General features: G+C 38.6%; 1 protein-coding gene across 1 annotated transcript in view; it reads left to right on the top strand.

Annotated features, from left to right (window-relative positions):
* The window catches only part of LOC134532269 (ATP-binding cassette sub-family C member 4-like), a 70,969-nt gene that overhangs the window by 28,912 nt on the left and 17,673 nt on the right, over positions 1-24,384 (top strand). The window contains exons 6-12 of the mRNA XM_063368687.1: positions 8,591-8,816; positions 10,873-11,029; positions 12,669-12,810; positions 16,320-16,430; positions 17,006-17,212; positions 18,230-18,516; positions 21,545-21,728. Of these exons, the coding sequence (XP_063224757.1) occupies positions 8,591-8,816; positions 10,873-11,029; positions 12,669-12,810; positions 16,320-16,430; positions 17,006-17,212; positions 18,230-18,516; positions 21,545-21,728 (1,314 nt within the window). The remainder of the gene's footprint in view (positions 1-8,590; positions 8,817-10,872; positions 11,030-12,668; positions 12,811-16,319; positions 16,431-17,005; positions 17,213-18,229; positions 18,517-21,544; positions 21,729-24,384) is intronic.

The following is a 24,384-nucleotide window of genomic DNA, read 5'->3' as shown; positions in this document are numbered from 1 at the left end:
ACACACAGGAAACGGAACGTACACGCAATTTACGCAAAGTACACGCAATGTACGCAATGTACGCAATGTACACAATATATATGCAATGTACACACAATGACTACGCTTCGTTCGCGCAGGACAAGCATTTAATGAAAACGAAGCACGTTTGGACGGAAATTCTATAAAACGAAAGCTCATTTAACGAAAAGGAGGCACATTCTCTCGTTCATTCAACTTGGTAGGATACGATCGTCAATGATAAGTTAGGATATAATCTCTCCAACAGTCTATGAATCCAACAGTTTATATTTCCATTAGCCATCGACTCCAACAGTCATTGACTCCAACAGTCATTGGCTCCAACAGTCATTACCTCCAACAGTCATTGGCTCCAACGGCCTTTTGGTTCATCAGCTCCAATGATATTTGGTTAGAATGCTACGACTCTAAGAGACTATGAGACTACAATTCTACGAGTGTACAAGACTCCTCCAACTACCTTCAAGTGTACAAAGCTCCAACTACTTCAGCAGCATTATGTTATAAGATTACATGACTGCTTGTTTACATAGCTACAAGTCAACGAGGTTACTTGGCTACGTAGCTACAAGTATACGAGGCTCCAAGCCATCATGACTACGCGACTACGAGCCATGAGGTAACGAGACTACGTGACTACGGGTATTCAAGCTTACGAGACTGCGAGGCTACAGAGATACGAAGCTTCTAGAACATACGTTTACGAGACTGCGAGAATACAGGACTACAAGTGTACACGAGTACTTGACTACTTCTTAGCTTCATCAGCTCCAAATGGCTCCAACAGGTCCAACAGCCTCCAAATGGCTCCAACAGCTCCAACAGCCTCCAAATGCTTAACACAGCTCCAAATGGCTCCAAATGCTCCAAACGACCTCCAAATGTTTGACAGCTCCAAATGTCTCCAAATGCTTAACACAGCTCCAAATGGCTCCAAATGCTCCAAACGGCCTCCAAATGGCTCCAACAGCTCCAACAGCCTCCAAATGCTTAACACAGCTCCAAATGGCTCCAAATGCTCCAAACGGCCTCCAAATGCTTGACAGCTCCAACAGCCTCCAAATGCTTAACACAGCTCCAAATGGCTCCAAATGCTCCAAACGGCCTCCAAATGCTTGACAGCTCCAAAAGGCTCCAAATGCTTCAAAAGGCTCCAATTATCGCATCTGTCTACGTCGGCATTTTCTCTTTTGCTCACACTGCTCCAACAGCATTATGTTATATGATTCCATGGATACTTTGTTACGTAGCTACAGGTCTACGAGGTTCCAATGCATCATGTTTACGAAGCTTCCAGAACACAGGGTTACGAGACTGCGAGGCTACAGGACTACGAAGCTTCCAGGACACGAGGCTACATGGCTACGAGACTACATGACTCTAACTGATTACAATAGCACCACTCAGTGGTGAAAGTTAGGTTATCTAATGCAAAGCAAATTGATGCAAGTAGTTCTGGCTGTCATCAACAGATGTAGCCACGTGTTGCTTGCAGGTGAATATTAATTAGTTATTTTATGTGGGATGCGGGATGCTCACTAACGATCGCAAAAGAAGGAAGGCTTCACTAGACACCAAGGAGAAGAAAGTTCGTCCATCCTGTTAGTGCTTCTTAGATTTCTCAGAGATTATTTGACTGAATAATGATATATTTTTTTTAAATTTCCACCTGATAAAAATTTACAAGTGCTGATTTATTGGCAGAATTTCAATAATTAAATGCAACCTTGAATAAAAAATGACATGACTCATTAAGTAAAAAATTCTTCATGCAGAGATCAATTCCTCATCAGTAACCAGAAGCACTCGGAGAAAACCATCAGATGTCTAGTCAGGAATAATCAGGAGGACACGGAGAAAACCATCATAAAATTAGCAAGAATAATCAGCAGCACACGGAGAAAACCAACAAAATATTGACAAGAATAATCAGGAGCACACGGAGAAAACCACCAAAATATTGACAAGAATAATCAGGAGCACACGGAGAAAACCACCAAAATATTGACAAGAATAATCAGGAGCACACGGAGAAAACCGCCGCAAGTTTTCTTTGATATCATAAAATTTCAGGAAAAAATAGTAATAAAAAATTAAAAAAAATAAAATAAAATAAATACATAAACAGATTCTGCTAGCTTGTGAACTTCTCATTGTTGAACAAAGATAGAGTTCTAGTACAAGCCAGAATTTTATGTATTTTTTTTATTTTATTTTTTTTTAATTTTTTATTACTATTTTTTCCTGAAATTTTATGATATCAAAGAAAACTTGCGGCGGTTTTCTCCGTGTGCTCCTGATTATTCTTGTCAATATTTTGGTGGTTTTCTCCGTGTGCTGCTGATTATTCTTGCTAATTTTATGATGGTTTTCTCCGTGTCCTCCTGATTATTCCTGACTAGACATCTGATGGTTTTCTCCGAGTGCTTCTGGTTACTGATGAGGAATTGATCTCTGCATGAAGAATTTTTTACTTAATGAGTCATGTCATTTTTTATTCAAGGTTGCATTTAATTATTGAAATTCTGCCAATAAATCAGCACTTGTAAATTTTTATCAGGTGGAAATTTAAAAAAAATATATCATTATTCAGTCAAATAATCTCTGAGAAATCTAAGAAGCACTAACAGGATGGACGAACTTCCTTCTCCTTGGTGTCTAGCGAAGCCTTCCTTCTTTTGCGATCGTTAGTGAGCATCCCGCATCCCACATAAAATAACTAATTAATATTCACCTGCAAGCAACACGTGGCTACATCTGTTGATGACAGCCAGAACTACTTGCATCAATTTGCTTTGCATTAGATAACCTAACTCTCACCACTGAGTGGTGCTATTGTAATCAGTTAGAGTCATGTAGTCTCGTAGCCATGTAGCCTCGTGTCCTGGAAGCTTCGTAGTCCTGTAGCCTCGCAGTCTCGTAACCCTGTGTTCTGGAAGCTTCGTAAACATGATGCATTGGAACCTCGTAGACCTGTAGCTACGTAACAAAGTATCCATGGAATCATATAACATAATGCTGTTGGAGCAGTGTGAGCAAAAGAGAAAATGCCGACGAAGACAAATGCGATAATTGGAGCCTTTTGAAGCATTTGGAGCCTTTTGGAGCTGTCAAGCATTTGGAGGCCGTTTGGAGCATTTGGGGCCATTTGGAGCTGTGTTAAGCATTTGGAGGCTGTTGGAGCTGTCAAGCATTTGGAGGCCGTTTGGAGCATTTGGAGCCATTTGGAGCTGTGTTAAGCATTTGGAGGCTGTTGGAGCTGTTGGAGCCATTTGGAGGCTGTTGGACCTGTTGGAGCCATTTGGAGCTGATGAAGCTAAGAAGTAGTCAAGTACTCGTGTACACTTGTAGTCCTGTATTCTCGCAGTCTCGTAAACGTATGTTCTAGAAGCTTCGTATCTCTGTAGCCTCGCAGTCTCGTAAGCTTGAATACCCGTAGTCACGTAGTCTCGTTACCTCATGGCTCGTAGTCGCGTAGTCATGATGGCTTGGAGCCTCGTATACTTGTAGCTACGTAGCCAAGTAACCTCGTTGACTTGTAGCTATGTAAACAAGCAGTCATGTAATCTTATAACATAATGCTGCTGAAGTAGTTGGAGCTTTGTACACTTGAAGGTAGTTGGAGGAGTCTTGTACACTCGTAGAATTGTAGTCTCATAGTCTCTTAGAGTCGTAGCATTCTAACCAAATATCATTGGAGCTGATGAACCAAAAGGCCGTTGGAGCCAATGACTGTTGGAGGTAATGACTGTTGGAGCCAATGACTGTTGGAGTCAATGACTGTTGGAGTCGATGGCTAATGGAAATATAAACTGTTGGATTCATAGACTGTTGGAGAGATTATATCCTAACTTATCATTGACGATCGTATCCTACCAAGTTGAATGAACGAGAGAATGTGCCTCCTTTTCGTTAAATGAGCTTTCGTTTTATAGAATTTCCGTCCAAACGTGCTTCGTTTTCATTAAATGCTTGTCCTGCGCGAACGAAGCGTAGTCATTGTGTGTACATTGCATATATATTGTGTACATTGCGTACATTGCGTACATTGCGTGTACTTTGCGTAAATTACGTGTACGTTCCGTTTCCTGTGTGTACTGTGTGTACATTCCGTTTCCTGTGTGTACTGTGTGTACGTTCTGTTTCCTGTGTGTACTGTGTGTACGTTCAGTTTCCTGTGTGTGTACTGTGTGTACGTTTCCGTTTCCTGTGTGTACTGTGTGTACGTTCCGTTTCCTGTGTGTACTGTGTAATCATTACATTTATTGTACGTAAATTGCATGTATTGCGCGTACATTACGTACATTACGTGTTGGAGCTGATGGAGCTGTTGGAGAACTTGCAGCTAATGGTCAATTGAAGCATAGGAGCAAAATGTAGATGGATCTGATGACGTGAATTGTAGCTCTTGGAGCCTGGCGTATATTGGAGAGATCGAATTTTTTTTCGATCAAATGATCCTCTTTTTTAATTTTGTAGATTTGACTCTAGTATTATTGTACATGGTTCTTGATTTGACTAGCGTATTATTCCATACGGTGCATGTATATAAGCGAGTCCTAGACAGTAGATCGCTCAGTTTGTTACTGACATCGGCGGTGTAAGGATCGTCTAGTTTGTTTCTTCTGGTGCATAAGTCGTGTCAATTATCTGTTCTTGAGACCTCGATGGCGTCTTTACCCTCTTTAACGTCGAACTCGATGGAGGTTGTACCGTCGACTACGGGAACCTTGACGACATCTACGACGGAGAAGGAGCAGATTCCGTTGACAACCACGGCGACAACACTGGAGGAGACTTCATCAGACGCGATACCACCAGCAGAAGAGACTTTAATGCCGGTAGTGCTGGCTGTGCAGGAAAACTCGACGAACTTCGTTTCGCCCTCGATGGAGGCTTCAATGGATGCCGAATCGACAACAACTAACGAACATCGGTGTTGTTACTGTGACAAGATTTTCTCAAACAGCAGCAATGCTCGACGACACGAGAGGAGCGAATGTGCCAAGAACCTATATCGTAAAATGTTTGTTTGTGAGAAATGTCATAAGCAGTTTGCCAGAAAAGATAATATGAAAACGCACATGAAGGCATGCAAAGGTCCTGCTGTGCGGCAGAAAGTAAAGGTTTCGTCGCAACAACGATGCATCGATGTGCATAAGAGGATGCCTGGAAATGGTACTACTGTTGCAACGTCTGTATCTGGATCGGGTCTGAAAGGATCGTCTTCATCACCACGGTATCCTTGCAGCTACTGTGATACGTCGTTCGCATATTCCCATGATGCACGAAGACATGAGCGGAGCAAATGCACGAAGAATCCATCTCGCATGAAGTTTCGATGTGATGAGTGTCATGAATGGTTTACTAGAATTGATAATTTGCGTCGACATGCGAAAAACTGTAAAGGTGAAGTCCGTGTGCCTACTGCTGAACTACCTGCAGAAATTTCGACTCCTCGGTTTAGGTTGAAGGCTCGTGAGCGTACAAGCAAGAAAACCGATGTGCAGCAACCGATTGGTATGACGTCTGAACAGGAAAATAAACCTAAGACTGTGTTCGGCGCATTACAAGTGAACGATAATGGTTTCTACTTGGCGCAGTCTGCATTTCGTGGAACATTGAAGGACTACTATTATTTAAATACGTTAGAAGAGTCGAAAGACATTTGTAATTTTCTTGACGATATCAGACAGAAGATAATCAATCAGCTTACTGATGATGTAGCAACAAACGGACCTTTGAAATATAACTTGTGGTTGGACTGTATATATGGAAAGCCATATCCGTTCGATGACAAAGTGAAGAAGTGTGCATTCAAGACATCGGCTGCAGTAATTTACAGTTCTAACGATGTGAAGCAAACTGTTAAAAACGGTATCCAGAAACTCTGTCAAGAAGAGGTGGACTATGTCTGTAAAGGTTCTGGCTGGACTCTGTCTAGTATAAACCGATTGGAGCTAAGAATTAGTCATTTCACACCGCTGCGGAACTAAATGATTATAAGATTGCTGGCTTTCGCAAATGATCCTGTAGTAGAATAGACATTATGTAATAAATATTATGTTTGTAAAAGAACTTGTGGTGTTTAATTCCTCGAACCTGTTACTATTATGTTAAATTGATGTTATATTTAATTTTTTTGCATCGTCCTAGATCGTACCAAGGACCTTAGTCGACCTAATCGATCAGTATATAGATTACAAATTTATTTAATGCATTTTGGAATTTTTCCCGAATTTCTAGCTAAATAATTATGGATTTTCAAGATGGCAGCCAAATGACAAGATGTCGGGTGTCACAGCAATAATAAATGATTACTGCACTCTAGCGGATAAGAATTAAACTAACATGGCGTCAGCGCACTCTCGCCGACGATACACTGATGATGGCTTCCAGCAGACGAGGACAAGATGGCGGACATGACGTCATACTACCTGACGATATATTTATGCTTTGAAAAAAAAAGTGGAGGGAGTCAGTATGCCTGCGTCCACCGTAGGGGAAGGATCGGTCGCCATTTTTAATTTTTCTTTGCCCTCACCGGGTTCGAACCGAGGACTCCAAACTCCGTGTCGTTAATGTATGATTTTTAAAAAAAAATTATTAAAATTTTATTATTTAAATTTTTTTATAATTTTAAAAAAATTTTTCGTTAAAATCGGATAATGAATAAAAAAGTTAAAGATGGCGGCCGTAACGGAAATTGCAACGGTGACGTCATAATTCAAAATGGCGGATAACACAATGCCGGAATGTTCGAGAAAACGAAATGATGTCATCCAAGATGGTGGATCCAAGATGGCCGTCGGGGTCAAGGTCAAAGGTCAAGGTCACATCCTGATAGAGGCTTAACTGAGGCTTGAGTTAAGGATGCTTAAGCCTCTATCAGGACATTTCTAGCCGTTGGGATTTTTGAGGAATAAAACGGGAAATTTTCCCTCGAAATGGGAATTTTTCCCTCGAAAACGGGAAATTTTTTCTTAAAACGGGAATTTTTGAGTCATTCTGAGTCATTTTTGAGGAATTTTGAGGAATTTTTGCCGCCGTGACGTCACAAATCCAAGATGGCGGACACCGGCACCGGCACCACGCGCCAGCGCCAGATCTAGTTCCGGCTATTATATACTACTTGGCATATTTGGGTTAGTCTATTAGCGATGTGTTTTCCAACGATGCGGTTTGTCTGTACTTACTGTTCTTGTTGCAACTGTATCGCTGTTCTCAGCTGTGATTATATGAGCGGTGATATGCTTCTCATTTACAATTTACACTGAATTATCTGTGCTGTTTTGGCACGTTTCTGTTTGTTTGCTTATTCATCTTTTTGCATGTTCTTAGGGTTATCTATCACATAAAGTGTAATCCAATAATGCCTTGTATCTAAAAAAAAATCCTGCATGGAGTCCGCGCGTGATAAAAGTGAAACTTCTTGCTTATTATATTATTTGTTATAGGTAACTTAATCCTCTTTGGATCAGGTCGCAAATAAAAAAAAATACACGCAAGTATGCGAGAGCTAAATTATGCTAACCCCCAAGTGTGAAAGAATGAACATATGCAAGTAATGCGAGTGTGCAGGTGTAAAGTGTGCAAGTAAGCAAGTAAGCAAGTATGTAAGTGAGCAAGTATTATGTAAGTGTGCAGGTATGGGAGTGTTCATTTAACAATTGTGCAAGTATGCAAGTATGCAGGCATGAAAGTGTGAAAGTGTGCTGCGTCATTTCTACCACTCCCCTGCCAAATACACCACCGCGTACCTAACCAATTCCCTCATGCGATCGGAATTTTCGTAACGCTCGAAAATGGTAGTCCCCTCAACAAAGACGTTTCACTTTAGAAATGTTTTAAATTAAGCTCGAAAATGGTAGTCCCTTCACCAAAGACGTTTCACTTTAGAAATGTTTTAAATTAAGCTCGAAAATGGTAGTTCCCTCACCAAAGACGTTTCACTTTAGAAATGTTTTAAATTAAGCTCGAAAATGGTAGTCCCCTCACCAAAGACGTTTCACTTTAGAAATGTTTTAAATTAAGCTCGAAAATGGTAGTCCCCTCACCAAAGACGTTTCACTTTAGAAATGTTTTAAATTAAGCTCGAAAATGGTAGTCCCTTCACCAAAGACGTTTCACTTTAGAAATGTTTTAAATTAAGCTCGAAAATGGTAGGCCCCTTCACCAAAGACGTTTCACTTTAGAAATGTTTTAAATTAAGCTCGAAAATGGTAGTCCCTTCACCAAAGACGTTTCACTTTAGAAATGTTTCAAATTAAGCTCGAAAATGGTAGTCCCTTCACCAAAGACCTTTCACTTTAGAAATGTTTTAAATTAAGCTCGAAAATGGTAGTTCCCTCACCAAAGACGTTTCACTTTAGAAATGTTTTAAATTAAGCTCGAAAATGGTAGTCCCTTCACCAAAGACGTTTCACTTTAGAAATGTTTTAAATTAAGCTCGAAAATGGTAGTCCCCTCACCAAAGACGTTTCACTTTAGAAATGTTTCAAATGAACCCTCCCAATCGCAAGGATGGTTGAAAGGATGTATCCACCCACCCCGCGCGCTCTTCTCGCAGACTCTCCACGTCAGCAAGACGGCGCTGGGCCAGACGACGAGCGTGCAGCTGGTGGAAGTGCTGTCCTCGGACCTGAAGCGCTTCGAGCAGTCGACCTTCTTCCTGCACTACGTGTGGATCGCGCCGGTGCAGGCGGCAGTCGTGGCCGCCATCGCCTGGCGGTCCGTCGGAGCCTCGGCTCTGATCGGCGTCGGCGCCATCTTCCTGCAGACCGTCCCCGTACAGAGTGAGGGGCGACGGCCTCTTTCACTGGCCGGGTTCATGAACTGCGCATCGACCGCGTTTTGAAGTGAAACTTCTTTGGGCGCGATGAGAGTAAAATTTCAAGGCCGAATTTCAATGCAACGTGTTCGTGAAACATAATTTTTTTTTTCTTAACCTTACTAATTGCTAAGTGTATTTGGGAGGGGTCTGGGTAGGGAAGACTCTAAATGCGTCTCAGGCCGAAGCCTATACGCTCTAAGCATGCAGGTTATGAACCATGTAGGAGAGGAAGCATGCATCACGTGCTAGGAGGGGATTGGCCAGCCAAGGCAACGTTTTAGCCATGACTAACTCCCCTCACTGACTATTCTAAGTTAAAACTAGATAAGTTGGGCCCAGGTAAAACCTGCATAGACACAGGGAAAACCCTATATGAAGCAAAAAGAATGGAAACTAGGTTGCGGACGGTGCAGAGAACTTGGCGGGCCGCGGGCTCCACGTGGCGGCGCGCGGCTCAGGTTGAACCCTGCCGTGCTGCAGGGATAGGCGTGTCGCGGCGGTAGGGACCCGCCTGCGCCTGAAGCCACCCCTACTTTAGGGAGTATTTGGGCAGAGGGCAACACTAAAGGGTTTGATCTTATTTTGAAGTGCGTAATAATATTGCTAATATGTATTTATTCATCTATTTATTTTTCTCCCTGTCGAGGTTTCAATGGTCAAAGAAGTTTCACTTCTATCACGTATACTAAGTTACACGGCCTCTTATTTAAAGAGTGATTAAAACCACGCCATCATAAATTTTTCATATTTTTTCTATCATTATAATTTTTTAACAATATATCCCAAATTTTTTTCATGTGAACCCATAAATTATATTTCCCAGACCTCCTATGCCTTGTTGCAGGCTATAGTCTGTAAGGACCGAGAGGAAATAACTTATTAGTTCACGCAGGCTACTAAATCGATCATAATAATAATACCAGTTCAAAAGTGTCGATTTCAGCAAGTAGCCAAAGCTGTCATATGTGATGTCAAATAAAAAAAATCGAACGGAAACTTTATTGCAAGCAGTATGAAAATATGTGATATTGCAAGATGTATGGGCCTATTCACCCTTAAATACCCGTTTATAAACTGCGACCATAAAATACGCTGAGCAGCACCAGCCAACCTTTAAACTTCTTGCGTTTCGGTTTGCGTTTCCGCCTTATTTATTTAAAGCAAAATATTTCTAAAACTTTTAAAGATAGAGATGAATCACGTTTTCATCTATTAAAATTTTTGAGAGAACGTAAATTACTTTTTAAATTATTATTATCTAGAGTGTCGCAATGTGTTTGTGAAAAAAAAATTTCGTAAAGAAAGTAGACCAACCGGAATTTTTTTCTTCAGTTTTAGGCATTTTAAGTTGTAAAGTTGGTTATATATTGTCTCTCGCGTGTTTTACAAACAATCATAATTTCCTTGCGTGTTTCTTCCTTACGCCCTTAACATTTGTGAAGTTTATAAACCTAACCGTGCTATATGACCTCTGGCAACGCCAAAAAACCACACATTATAGACCACATTTTTTAACTTGTGCGGAATTACAATTTTTCATAATTTCCGTTCGTCCGCTACCGCCTAATCACGTAACTTGCAACAAATAAGAGGGCCCAAAATAATTCCTTTCTATCCTAAGCCAACTATGGCCAACTCAAACTTTTGATGGACGGGCGGGTGGAATCATATTTAACGTTTGGCGGCGCCCGTCAATTGTTATCAGAATTGTTATCCACCAAATAATGTTGTGGTCACGGCTTCAATTTCATAGATGCTCTATGCACGACAAGAAGACTGCGCCCCAGTTCATACCCTTGCACTTAGAGGCGACACCGTGCTAGAAGCACCAGCGAGTGTCGCACTTATCATCCCGCCTCATTTACACAGTCTAGGCGGGCCCCTTAACGCGACACCAGGTTTTATCACAGGGCAACTATACGCTATTTTTTAAGCATAAAATAGAAATAAAAGTATACATAAAATCACTCTGACACAAAATTAATATAGATCTATATATTTGTGTTTTTTTATTTCAGTTATGATAAGCAAGTGCACAGCTGGGCTACGCAGAAAAATCACGTCCCAGACTGGCGAGAGGGTTGGGCTGATAAAAGACGTCATCAACGGCATGCAGTCCATCAAGATACTGGCCTGGGAGACACACATAGAGAAGCTGATCGACTTGGCCAGAAGGTGCACCACCTAGCACGCAGTACCGTGCTCAGGATGATTGTTTTCCCAAGTCTCCTAGTGGCCAAAGCTTTCCCTGCAACAAGGCGCTATAAGGCAGTGGATAACTTCCATTTTTCAGAAATTTTAAGTTAGGAGTACCGGGTTATTTATTGGTTTTGTGTCTACTTAAACCTTGAAGGTCCCAGTTAGTTGAGCGTCTCTGTTGATAAATGATCAATACAAATACTTACCGTACTCTTTTATCTTATAAACGAAATATAAATAGGTTAGTTAAAAGCGGAAAGTTAGGTAAGTTAAAAAAAATTGTTTGCAAGTCTTTCAGTACACGCCAGAAAAGTGTAGCATCTAACCTCGATAACGAGCGAATTCATATGTTTTCATGTTGCAAATAAACTTACGCCAGAAAAGTGTAGCATCTAACCTCGATAATGAGCGAATTCATGTGTTTTCATGTTGCAAATAAACTTAAATTCCTAAGCTTGGACACAAATATTGCTGTTGATTTATTTAAAATAATGCCGAGCGTTATACATATACTTACATAAATTGTATTTTAAACTAGGTTTAGGAACCCGCCACTATAATTCGCTGATGGAGCAGCTACGTCAAATATTGAATCATTTGATTAGCAGATCGAAATGATAAACTATGTAAAGAAATGGTTCCCATAAAAGCGGGAAAAAAAATAAAAATAAAAATGAAATCCTTTTTTTGACCTAATTTTCAACAAGGACGTTTATAAAAATACCGCCCATCTTATTAAAATTAATTAAACATTTATTACTTTGAAATTTCCTTTTGGCTCTGTAAACTTCGATTAGCGGCACGCGCTACAGATGGCAGCACCGTGGTTACACATTTCCGCTCCATGCGACTACCGTCGCAATCGCGAAATTACTCCTACTAAATGCCGTTTACAGAGATGTACTGACAAAATGGCCTTTTCTTTATTGTAATACGATAGAAAATACCTCAAAAATTATTATGATTAGAAACGATTTAATGAATACCGGATGCCCTTTAAACATCATATGGATTTTGCCTATGTTGTCAATTATCAATTTAAACAAAACAAGTTTTTTTTACTATACAAACCTGTTTTAATTAGTTTAATATGTCCTGATTCCAAATTAATAAACGTTGGTTTCGTAATGTCAAGAGAGATTTAAATAAATAAGTTAACCATCTGAAAAATCTTTTGTTTTGCTTAGTATTTTAAAATGCTTTTAAATTAATGTATTTGTGGCTTGTTTCCTTATGTAAAGTAATTATAATTTTGATCAGAGTAGATTTATCATCTGTATTAATATGTGTTGTATTGTATACTCTTAAAAATTTAATTAATTTTTAAATAAAGGCGATATTTCTTAAATAAAAATACAATAGATTTGACCAAACGAATTTTTAATTAAAATAAATTTAAACATTAGACAAAAAGGTAGAAATAATTATTTACTGCCTATTTAATAATTCTGAATGAAATTTTTAACATCGCCAGTTGCAGGATCGAATTTTTCTTCTAGCCACTGCGAACAGCTTGTTCATTGCTGCAGTGTCGCGATCAATGTTGAAGCATTGCAGCGGCGCGGTCCGCAAGCAGGTACTTCAGAGCAGTTCTGTTTTGCCGTGCGCTCGCCAGGAGAGAGACGGACCTCATGCTGAAGGCCTCCCACCTGCGGGGTCTCGCCGTGTCCTTCATAGTGCTGCCCGAGCGCGTGGCGCTGTTCCTGACGCTGGGCGCCTACGTGCTGCTGGGCAACCACGACATCACGGCCGACAAGGTGCGTCGCTGGCACGTTACTTACTTGAAACTTCTTTCGAACCCGGGACCAGATAGAATGCGTGAAACGCGGACCGCGAGAATACGTCCGTGGCAGGGTGAGTCTGAATTCGACCGAAAAAAAAACTTCAGCTGCAGGTTCGTCTCAGCGAAATGAGTTGAAAATCTCCATAACGTCTTACGGTCTGAAGTTCTTCCCAAGGCTGACATAAGGTTTATGAAGTTGGAGCTCAACGACACTTCCGCTGTAAACAAAAGAGAAAGTATCTACTCTAGAACACTAAGCGTGTTAATTGTGTTTAATTGAACGAAGTTCTACAACCATCCGCAAATTTTGTCGCTGCCACAATGCGATTTCATTGTTATTTGGGGAAAAGGGTGGGGTTGGGTGGTTGAACGCCTTTATTTTTCACATGCTTATTTGTATGGACACGAATAACTGCCATAATTTTTCACAAATACTTCTAACTAGCACATAAATAAAGTAATGTAATATCTCTGTTGAATTCGGTAATGGTCAAATTCCGAACAAAGGGGTAAAAATTAGGAAGAATTTTATCACAACAAAAAATCGCTATTACTCACTTTATATGAATAGTATCGCATTCTAAGTTATGAAGATATTATATCACGATAAAGTAATGACAAAAACAAATCAAAAATGATACGCCCATACATAAATGTAAGTGATTAAAAAAATAATGGCCTGGAAAAATATATGAAAACCATTTTTGTAGGCACATATTGTTTGTAAAACTTTTAAATATTTACTTAAACGAACGTCTGAAACAATTTTTGATTGGCGAACCATTACTGGGGCTGAAATAAAAAATATATTAATTATTATAACCCTGCAATTTACACTTTAAAATCAATTTTAATTTATTGTGAACACACTAAATAGTATCTGCAACATTAGTCTGAAATAATTTTTTAAACAATCAACCAATACTTCGCGGGTTGTAAAAAAAACAGTGGTTGAAGGACATACAACATTCGTAACTCCCTTAGTATAAGCACGTTATAAAAATACTATAGGTATATTGTTTGTAAACCTTATAAAATTATCTAAAACTTTAAAAAAAAAATGTTTGCCAATCTATTATTGCTCCATAGGGTGGAAAAAATTGGTTATAAAATATTCAAATTTCCTTATAAACGTTCTAAATACTATCTTAACCTCTGTCCAAAACAAATTTTTATACAAATACTTATTAGTGCAAGGTATTAAATATTTTTTTTGAAGGTAAAAATCATAACTTTAGGTATATTAAAATTTTTGTTACAAGTTAATACTGGATGCATTGAATTTAAAATATTCTAAACATTTTCGGGAAATGCAATATGAGAAAATGTTTAATCGTTAATTTTGGAATGATAGAGAATATATAGGCTGTTATGTACATTAATTTCTCAGAATGTTCCAAACATTTCTAGGAGGTTCCAGAAGTTTTCAGAACGTTCCCGAAGAAATAGTTTTTGAAACATAACTGGCTGCAGGTTGCGCAAGAAGTTTTTTCTTTAACTATCTGATATAAATTTGACTATGGACTATAAAATTTATGGAGTTTGTGTTTCCAACCATCACAAAGACGTTCTTAGATTCGGAACGGTTGGATTGAACATATAAGTCATTATCATATTTTCGCAACTAGTAGTTCTACTTACTTCGAGATAAGTTTGCAGCGTTTACCAAAATTATTATTATTTTTTTTAATTCATTTTAACTGGCAGACAGTGTTCGCTTTACGAAAAGTTTGTTTCCCACCTTTAGTGCATACTGCCACCACTCTGTCGTTGGCAATATTACTGTTGTACGCCACTCTGCTTTGCACGTAGCGCTGTTGAGGAACGCAACGCCGAGACCATTGAGGGGTATTAACTTTTGTGGATCACTAAAAGATCGGACTTGGTTTCTTACACGCTGTCATTGCTACAGCTCACACCAGTTAAAAATAGCCTAATATACATGTCATTATTATTTTGTTTCATTGCCTTTTTCACTGAAATAAAAACTTATAAATAATTTAAATGACTTTAGATCATTTTAAATATGTTACGTAACGCTACAGAATGTCCCAGTAATAGGAAAGGACAGGTAATTCTGTTTTTATAACACCGGGTGGTAATGGCCATGTAGTTTCTTTTGAAACCAAAATAAGGCTAAATACGCTATTTCACTTGAGCAAAAATGAAATTGTTATTTTAGGGAGTTATTTTGTCATCGTAAGGATACGTCATCTTTTAACGTATTGACTAGATTTTTGCGTCTTTTTGAGCGTTTCCATTCATCGCAATATTTGTCTAAGCGAGTGTGAACAACGAACAGTGCCTTGGTAGCGCCGTAATATGACATAGAAATGTGGTTAGCTAAACTCAAGTGGATGACATGGTTGTGTATTGTACTGAGAGTGTCATAATGAATTCAAAGGAGATAATATATATGTAAAACAGCACATCCTTACGCATTGTGTTTCTGCAACGCTGAGCGAATTGCATTTTATTAATTACCTTTGGGGTGTATGAACGTATTGATATCACAACAGGTCGTACATCATGCTGAGCACAACCAAAATACCCTTTTGGGTTTGTGTGGCTGCGCTATTTTGGGTTATTGCATTTTGATGCCACTTTTTTTTACCTTTTGATTGTATCGTTGAAACTCATTTAATGTGTTTCCGCGTGTGGTTAATACTTACAAAATTGCTTCTATAATCTGATTTGTAAAATATTTATTTATAAAAATCTGCAATAAGCAAAGAAGGATATGATTTGTTGTATATTGTTGGACAGTAGCTGGAAGAGAGCTATATGTTTCATAGACTCTAATTGCAGTAAAATATGCACTTCGTTCACATTATACGTGATATTCTTATAATATATTTCGTTCATGTCAATATTACAAGGGTTCGTGCTTGATTATATCTACAATAACATTTTTGCTCTAGTTACTCAATCTTGATGGGACATTTTTGTATATTACCTTATCTGTCGTTTACAAAGGTTATTGAGTGATGAGGTGGATGCCTATAGAAGTAATAAAGCCACTCAGCGACCGCAGCCCTTAGTTCAAGATGTTAGTGTTGTGCTTCTGAGCATAACAGTAAAACTTAAAACCTTACCTGTTGATAATAGCCTTGACTAAAAAATATATATATTTATAAGTAACCATTAACAGGATAATGAGTTATGGTGTAGCCTACATAATATAATGTCAAAATTTCAAACTTAATTCATCAGTTGATTAGAACAAATAATTTAAGAAAAAAGTGTGATGTGCAAAATAATTTGGAACAAATAATTCTAGTGTTGTTATTTTAAGAATATGAAAATTAACTTTCTCAGTAGGCCTAATACTTTTTTTTAGATAAATAAGTTATCAAAATTTTTCCTAAAAAAGACAAAAAAGCTGTTGATAAATACTACAGTAATGCATTTTATGATATCTATGACATTACAATGATTTAATTTAAGAGAAACATCTTCTTTAATACTTATTTTAAATTTCAGGTTTTCTCCATCGCAGCTTTCTACCACATTCTCAACAGAAATATGGCAATTCGATTTCCAAACGCGGTGCAAATAGCGTCGGAAACTATGAATTCAATCAAAAGAATACAGGTCAGTAATACATTTTATAAGAATTATGTTAAAATTCACGAAATCATACAGAAAAAAAATAAATATCGAAATTTATTTAAAAAAATTGTAAATATTAATTTTCAACGTGTTCAGTGCATGAATAAAATGAAGAAAAAAATAGAATATGATAAGCTTATCTTCCATATCATAGATGAATCAAGGCAAAGATATATGGCTATATTAAATATTTATCTTACTAACATTTTAAAAAAACATGGTTATGAATTAACATTCTTGTGTGGGTGTGTGCGACCTATTCATGTAGCTCTCACTAAATAAATAATGTTGATAACATTTCATATTCCAGAGTCGATAAGTGTTTATTTTAATTCTTTAGTAAATTTAGTTAAACTTAAGCTGGGTAAGATTTTTTCGAGAAAAAAAGCGAAATATATAGGTAATTACAATCTAAACTTAAGCAATTTTATGCACTTGTAACATAGATTTTTTGAAAATATTTACTGTATAAAAATAGAAATATAAATAATGTGCTTTAAACCTTTCTCAATTGTATTCACTTTACATCACTTGTGTATATGTGTTTTTTTTTTCAGAAATATTTACTGGAAAAAGAATTTGAATCCAAGGCCACATGTGCAAGCAGACACGGAACTGTGCACGGCGAGAAAGCAGACGTGACGTTAGTCGACGCTACGGCCAGGTGGACTTCAAGCGCGATATGCGAGACAATATTCAAGATATCCTTGAGCGTGAAGCATGGGAAACTATGCGCTGTGATTGGTCCTCCTGGTTCTGGGAAGGTAAGGTGATGCGAGATTCAAATAATTCCAGTTACTAAACATTTTATGCTCAAGACTCAATTTTTTTTCTTCATAAAAACATTGTCTATAGCCTAATTATAGAAATTTCTATCTCTTAAAACCTTTTAGAAAGACTTTATCTTTCGGATACGAATAATGAGAGTTTCGGGAAGAGAAATCACACAAAGGTGTAAGACGATCTCAGATGTAAGCGACCAAAAATGTAAGACGACCCAAAATGAGGCATGACCTCAAATGTAAGACGACCTAAAATGAAAGGCGCCTCTTATGTAAGACTGCCTCAAATGTAAGACGATCTATAATGTGAGATGACCTCAAATGTAAGACGACCGCAAGTGTAAGCGACCTAAAATGTAAGACGTCCTCAAATGATGCACGACCTCAAAAGTAAGACGACCTCTAGTGTAATAAAACGTAAGACGACATCTCTAATGTAAGATGACCTCTAATGTATGACGACACATCTAATGTAAGATGACCTCTAATGTAAGACGACCTCTAATGTAAGACTGCCTCAAATGTAAGACGATCTATAATGTAAGATGACCTCAAATGTAAGACGACCTTAAGTGTAGGCGACCTAAAATGTAAGACGTCCTCAAATGATGCACGACCTCAAAAGTAAGACCACCTCTAATGTAATAAAATGTAAGACGACATCTCTAATGTAAGATGACCTCAAATGTAAGACGACCGCAAGTGTAAGCGACCTAAAATAATGTAAGACGTCCTCAAATGATGCACGACCTCAAAAGTAAGACGACCTCTAGTGTAATAAAATGTAAAACGACATCTCTAATGTAAGATGACCTCTAATGAAAGACGACACCTTTAATGTAAGATGACCTGTAATGTAAGACGACGTAAAATTTGTGACCAAAATTGAATATAATATGACTTACAATGTAATAGAATCTGCGATTCGGAATGATTCTGAACGCAAGACAACCCCCACGAGTGGAATAAAGGAAGTTATGACGACGCGCTCGCCTGCAGAGCTCGCTGCTGCAAGCCGTGCTGGGGGAGCTGCCCCTATCGAGCGGCGCGGCGGCGGTCGGCGGGGACATCTCGTACGCCTCGCAGGAGCCGTGGTTGTTCGTGGGCTCGGTGCGCCAGAACATCCTGCTGGGCCGGCCCTACGAGCCCAGGAGGTACAAGGAGGTCGTCAGAGTGTGTGCACTGCAGAGGGACTTCGAGCTGCTGCCCGACGGCGACAAGACCATCATCGGCGAGAAGGGCGCGTCTCTGGGCCCGGGGCAGAGGGCGAGGATCAACCTGGCGAGGTGAACACATTACACGACTCAGATCCTCGTGAAGTGTAACTTCTTCACAGCAAGTAGGCCAAGTGGAGGCGATTAGTCATGGATCGTAACTAAAAGTGCAAAGGCTCAGGATTGGGGCACACGAACTGTTGGGTTGTAGAGAGTCACTGAGAATCCCTACTATAATATTATAAATGTGAATGTAAGTTTGTTTGTTACGCTTTCACACGCGAAAACTACTTAACCGATCATCATGAAACTTTGTATACATTTTCTTGGAGGTATTATAAGTAACATAGGATACTTTTTATAGAAAAAAATAATTTTTTACAAAAGATTTAAAAAAATATTTGTCAAAAAATGTCAAAATCTAGCTACTTCAACGCCATCTAGCATTCCAGTTATGAAGTTCCAACCCTGAGTACTGTAATACCGTTGCACTGTATTATTGACGGTCAAAATTCAAAATTCAAAATTATTTTTTTTGTTGCAGAGAAATATATTTTATTGATTCATTTATATTGTAATGATCTCTGATATTTATTTAATGGATCAATGCGAGCGAAGCCGCGGGTAAAAGCTAGTAAAGAATAATTTAGAGTGCAAATTGACAGTTTCATTTTCATTGGCAAATTAAAGAGCCTTGAAAGTTTATTTTGCCAAACGGAGCCAGTAAGGTGATAACATGTTGCAGAAATATACGAAGTGTATTGAAGCCTACCAAATAATTAAATATTTCCATGATCTCTTGTAATGGTTCTTCTGTGGCCATGTTCGCTAACACGTCGAGCTAATGTGTTGTCGATCGCGGACTCAATTACAGCTTCTTGGCGTGATTTAGGTTCATTGGCACGTAGTTTGTAATTGGGTGGTTCGGACTCAAGTATAATATCGAAGGTACCGTCGCCTTAAACCTTTGTGAACAACATGGCGACGTTTAGCCAAATCCATTAGATACTAATTAATAACCGATAGCTCCAATATTTTTGTGCGAAAACCTGGCGTTGTTGTTAGGTCACAGTCATAAAGAGAGTAGAAGGTATTCCCAGTGTGAACATTATATCTGTTTAATACTTATAGTACCAACATTATGATAACGAAGATATCTTTCTTTGCTAAAAATAAATATATTTATAACCAGTATGCAGATTTTATCGACGGGGGAGGGAAACCACCCTTCCCCCTTTCAGTGCTTGAAATTAAATTAATCATCTTTAATACCAAATGTATATATACATAATTTAATAATTTATCTACTAATATTTTTGTAGTTAACACCTTTTGCCATTAGGTTATTTTGGACTCTCTCGCCAGTTTTTCTTAGTATATTGTGGCGTAGAACTGTCGCCAGTCCACCTAAGTGAGCACTGACATCTGAAAACAAATACCTTTAATACTTTTACTACAAGTGGGGGACAATAGCATCGGTAGAACTAGCTACTCGGAAAGGTCTCTCTCTCTCTCTCTCTCTCTACCGGGTGGATAAGGGGGGTCGTAGGTGTTTAGCTGAAAACAATAAAGACCGATTATTTCACTACAATCATTTTTATTTTATTACAATAAAATAAACACACTATGACAACAATACAAAAATAGATAAATTAATTTTACTTCAACATTCATTCTTGCTCACAGTAAAATACAAGCTTAAAATCAATATCATTATTAAATAAACTAAATTTTATCCCGTTAAACATAAATACAGTATGTTCCAATGGCCACCAACCTCGGCCATACCGTAGCGGTCTTCTTTGTTTTAGTGAGTCAACTAGCCACCCGACAAATGATCCCATTGGTTGGAGAAAAAACTTCATGAAAATAACTATTAGATCCACCGATCATAAACTCTTAGGATATCTACTTAAAAGTACATACTTTTCTTTCCTCGCAACATCGGTTACACCACCAAGTTGGTAGCAGTGCGGGATGATACTTGTTGTGAATGGATCCCCGCTGAGGTTTCCTCTGTCGGCCCAGGATCAGCTCGGGCAGGTCTCGCACTGCTCTTATTGCCTGGAGCAGACTCTAAGGGTTCCTTGGGCCTGTGAAGAGCTGACGCAGTGAGTAGCGACACAGCTCCGGTTACTAGCCGGACAGCTAGGAGAGGTGGGATAGGCCTCCACCGGACCACGGGTTCCCTGGGTGACTGAGGAGTCCCAGTGTCACGTGATGGATAGAGGTAGGCGCCAGCAGCACTGAGAAGGTCTAGGGGCTTGGGACACAGCCAACTATCTGGTCAGCTGAAGAGAGCTAGCTGGGACGAGATGGTTATGATGCTGGGATGGGTAGCCTCAACCTCTCACCATAGCCAACTCTCTAACGGCTTTCCGGATTCGCGTACATGGCGTTTTCCATATCCAAGCCCTTGGGAGTCCCTAGGCGGAAAGGCTTAGGCTAAGAGCATTGAGTTACCAAAAAAATCTGGTGGTAAACAACACCCCCCCCCCCCATCCTAATCATGAGTGGTATTCATATGTTGGCATTAGTACCCCATTATGTTTGAGGAATCAGGTAAAATACACAATAGATCATTGACAGACCGCACTATGCTATCAAAACAGGTGATTGTGTGGCACAGCAATAAATGTTTATTGTTTAATAGCTTAATAATGTATTTTATTATCTTGTGACAAAAACTTTTCAATTCTATTAAATAATTCCAAGCACTGGAGGTTTATACTTTCAGTAAATTTTTATAATGGTAAATAATGGTTTCCTAAAAGAATATATATTTTTTTAATAAAGTTAAAAACGTTCATAAAAATAATATAAAAATTAAAACTGCACATAAATGCTGAAATTGGACTGGTGTAAAAAAAAAGCACATTTGTCTCACAAAAATCGTGAAGCTGCCATGTATTGGTTTATAGTGTATTTTGTCAGATAAATCTCCAAAACCCGTTTCATATAAGGTTTTTATTCTACTTACACCTCTAATGACCCCGACTTCCAGGATATGTGAAACCTAAATTCCATAAAATATTTTTTTTTTATATCTTGGCAGATTTTGAATACAACATCATGAAGAAAATTCGGCCTTTTTTTCCAGAGCAGTTTACCGCAAGTCAGACATATACTTGCTTGACGATCCCCTGTCGACCATAGACAGTCATATCGGTCAGCACATACTTGAAGACTGTATATATTCATACCTACATAAGAAGACGAGGATAATCGTCACCAGTCAGCTTCAGTGCGTGGAAAGAGCTGATCATATCGTGGTGATGAACAACGTGAGTGAGTGCCAAAATCATGGTTCGTGTTAAGACTGGTTCTGACATGCCATGTTGATATTTTTTCCATTTTATCATCATTACTATTAGTTAAGAGATATTTATCTAAATCTAACACTCTTAACTCTTTTGCACTATTACTCTCTGTCATAAATATGTTAACGTTTATGCATTAAGTGTAATAAAATGGGTGTAAATGTCAGGTAAGTGTTTGTTATTATTAACACCTGTGCTACTATTTACACCCTTTATAATACCTATTAATATATCTGTTGTAAATATTTGTGACAAAACAGCAAATGCAAGAGTGGCATAGTATTAAACCTACAGAAGTAGCCTTTAACTTAGTAATGACGAGAACGTAAACAAATCAATATGGCATGTGACATCCAGCCAGTAGTATGTAAATGACGGTCCGGGCGCAGGCGCCAGGCGCTGGTGCCGGTGTCCGCCATCTTGGATTGTGACGTCACGGCGGCCATCTTGGATGGTTGTGACCTTGACCTTTGACCTTGACCTTGAATTTGATCCTCAAAAATCGCCAAAATCCGCCAAAATTGGGCAAAATTTGCCCAAAATTCCTCAAAAATCGCCAAAATTTCCATTTCTGTGGAAAAAAGTTCCGCCAAAAAATCTCAAAAAATTCCACAAATTAAAAATTTCTCATTTCGAGGGAAAAATTTCCCGTTTCGAGGGAAAAATTCCCGTTTTTAGTCCTTAAAAATCCCAGCGGCTGAAAATTCCTAAAACTGGCTTAAGCATCCTTAACTCAAGCCTCAGTTAAGCCATTTCTAGGAATAAGGATACCATGGCCGCCATCTTGAATTATGACGTCATCGTTGCAATTTCCGTTACGGCCGCCATCTTTAAATTTATTATCCGATTTTAATGAAAAAAAATTAAAATTCATAAAACAAATTAAATAATAAAATTTTTAATAAAATATTTAAAAAACAAACATTTACGACACGGAGCTCGGAGTCCTCGGTTCGAACCCGACGAGTGCAAAAAAAATAAAAATGGCGACCGATCCTTCCCCCGAGGTAGCTGCAGGCATACTGACTCCCACCACTTTTTATCATCATCTAGTATGACGTCATGGCCGCCATCTTGTCTTCGATGCTGGAAGCCATCATCATTGTATCGTCGGCTAGAGTGCGCCGATGACATGTTAGTTTAATTAGTATCCGCAAGAGTGCAGTAATCATTTATTACTGTGACATCCGCCATCTTGTCATTTGGCCGCCATCTTGAAAATCCGTAATTATTTAGCTAGAAATTCGGGAAAAGTTCCAAAATTCATTAAATAAATCACTCATTAATTTACATATTGATTCGATCGATTCCCGTCCTCGGTTCGATACCCGATCGTTGCAATAATGTTTAATCTTATGTAAAAAAAATAATTTAAATAAACCATGTTCAACATTCTTAAAGAGACTTTAAATCCTCTACTACCACCATCCTATCCGACATCAAGACCACCATATTGGAAATGTGTAATTTTAATGCTAGAGATCCGGGAAAAAGTTCAGAAATCATTAAATAAATTTCCGATCAATATACTGATTAATTAGATCGACTAAGATCCTTGGTACGATCTAGGATGATGCAAAAAAAATTAAATATATCATCAATTTAACATAATAGTAACAGGTTCGAGGAATTAAACACCGCAAGTTCTTTTACAAACATAATATTTATTACATAATATCTATTCTACTACAGGATCACTTACGAAAGCCAACAATCTTATAATCATTTAGTTCTGCAGCGGTGTGAAATGACTAATTCTTAGCTCCAATCGGTTTATACTAGACAGAGTCCAGCCAGAACCTTTACAGACATAGTCCACCTCTTCTTGACAGAGTTTCTGAATACCGTTTTTAACAGTTTGCTTCACATCGTTAGAACTGTAAATAACTGCAGCAGATGTCTTGAATGCACACTTCTTCACTTCGTCATCGAACGGATATGGCTTTCCATATATACAGTCCAACCACAAGTTATATTTCAAAGGTCCGTTTGTTGCTACATCATCAGTAAGCTGATTGATTATCTTCTGTCTGATATCGTCAAGAAAATTACAAATGTCCTTCGACTCACCGAACGTATTTAGATAATAGTAGTCTTTCAACGTTCCACGAAATGCAGACTGCGCCAAGTAGAAGCCATTATCGTTCACTTGTAATGCTACGAACACAGTCTTAGGTTTAGTTCCATGTTCAGACGTCATAACAATAGGTTGCTGGGCATCTGTTTTTTTGGTTGTACGCTTTCGTGTCTCCAATCTAAAGCGAGGAGTCGAAATGTCGGCAGGTAGTTCAGCAGTAGGAGCACAGACTCCACCTTTACATTTTTTCGCATGATGTCGCATACTGTCAATTCGAGTAAACCATTTAAGGCACTCATCACATCGAAACTTCATGCGAGAAGGATTCTTCGCGCATTTGCTCCGCTCATGTCTTCGTGCATCATGGTAAAATGCGAACGACGTATCACAGTAGCTGCAAGGATACCGTGGTGATGAAGACGATCCTTTCAGACCCGATCCAGATACAGGCGTTGCAACAGTAGTACCATTTCCAGGCATTCTCTTATGCACATCGATGCATCGTTGTTGCGCCGAAACCTTTACTTTCTGCCGCACAGCAGG

Source organism: Bacillus rossius, chromosome 5, assembly GCF_032445375.1.
Source record: "Bacillus rossius redtenbacheri isolate Brsri chromosome 5, Brsri_v3, whole genome shotgun sequence".
Lineage (NCBI taxonomy): Eukaryota > Metazoa > Arthropoda > Insecta > Phasmatodea > Bacillidae > Bacillus > Bacillus rossius.
This window is presented reverse-complemented; position numbering and strand designations above follow the sequence as displayed.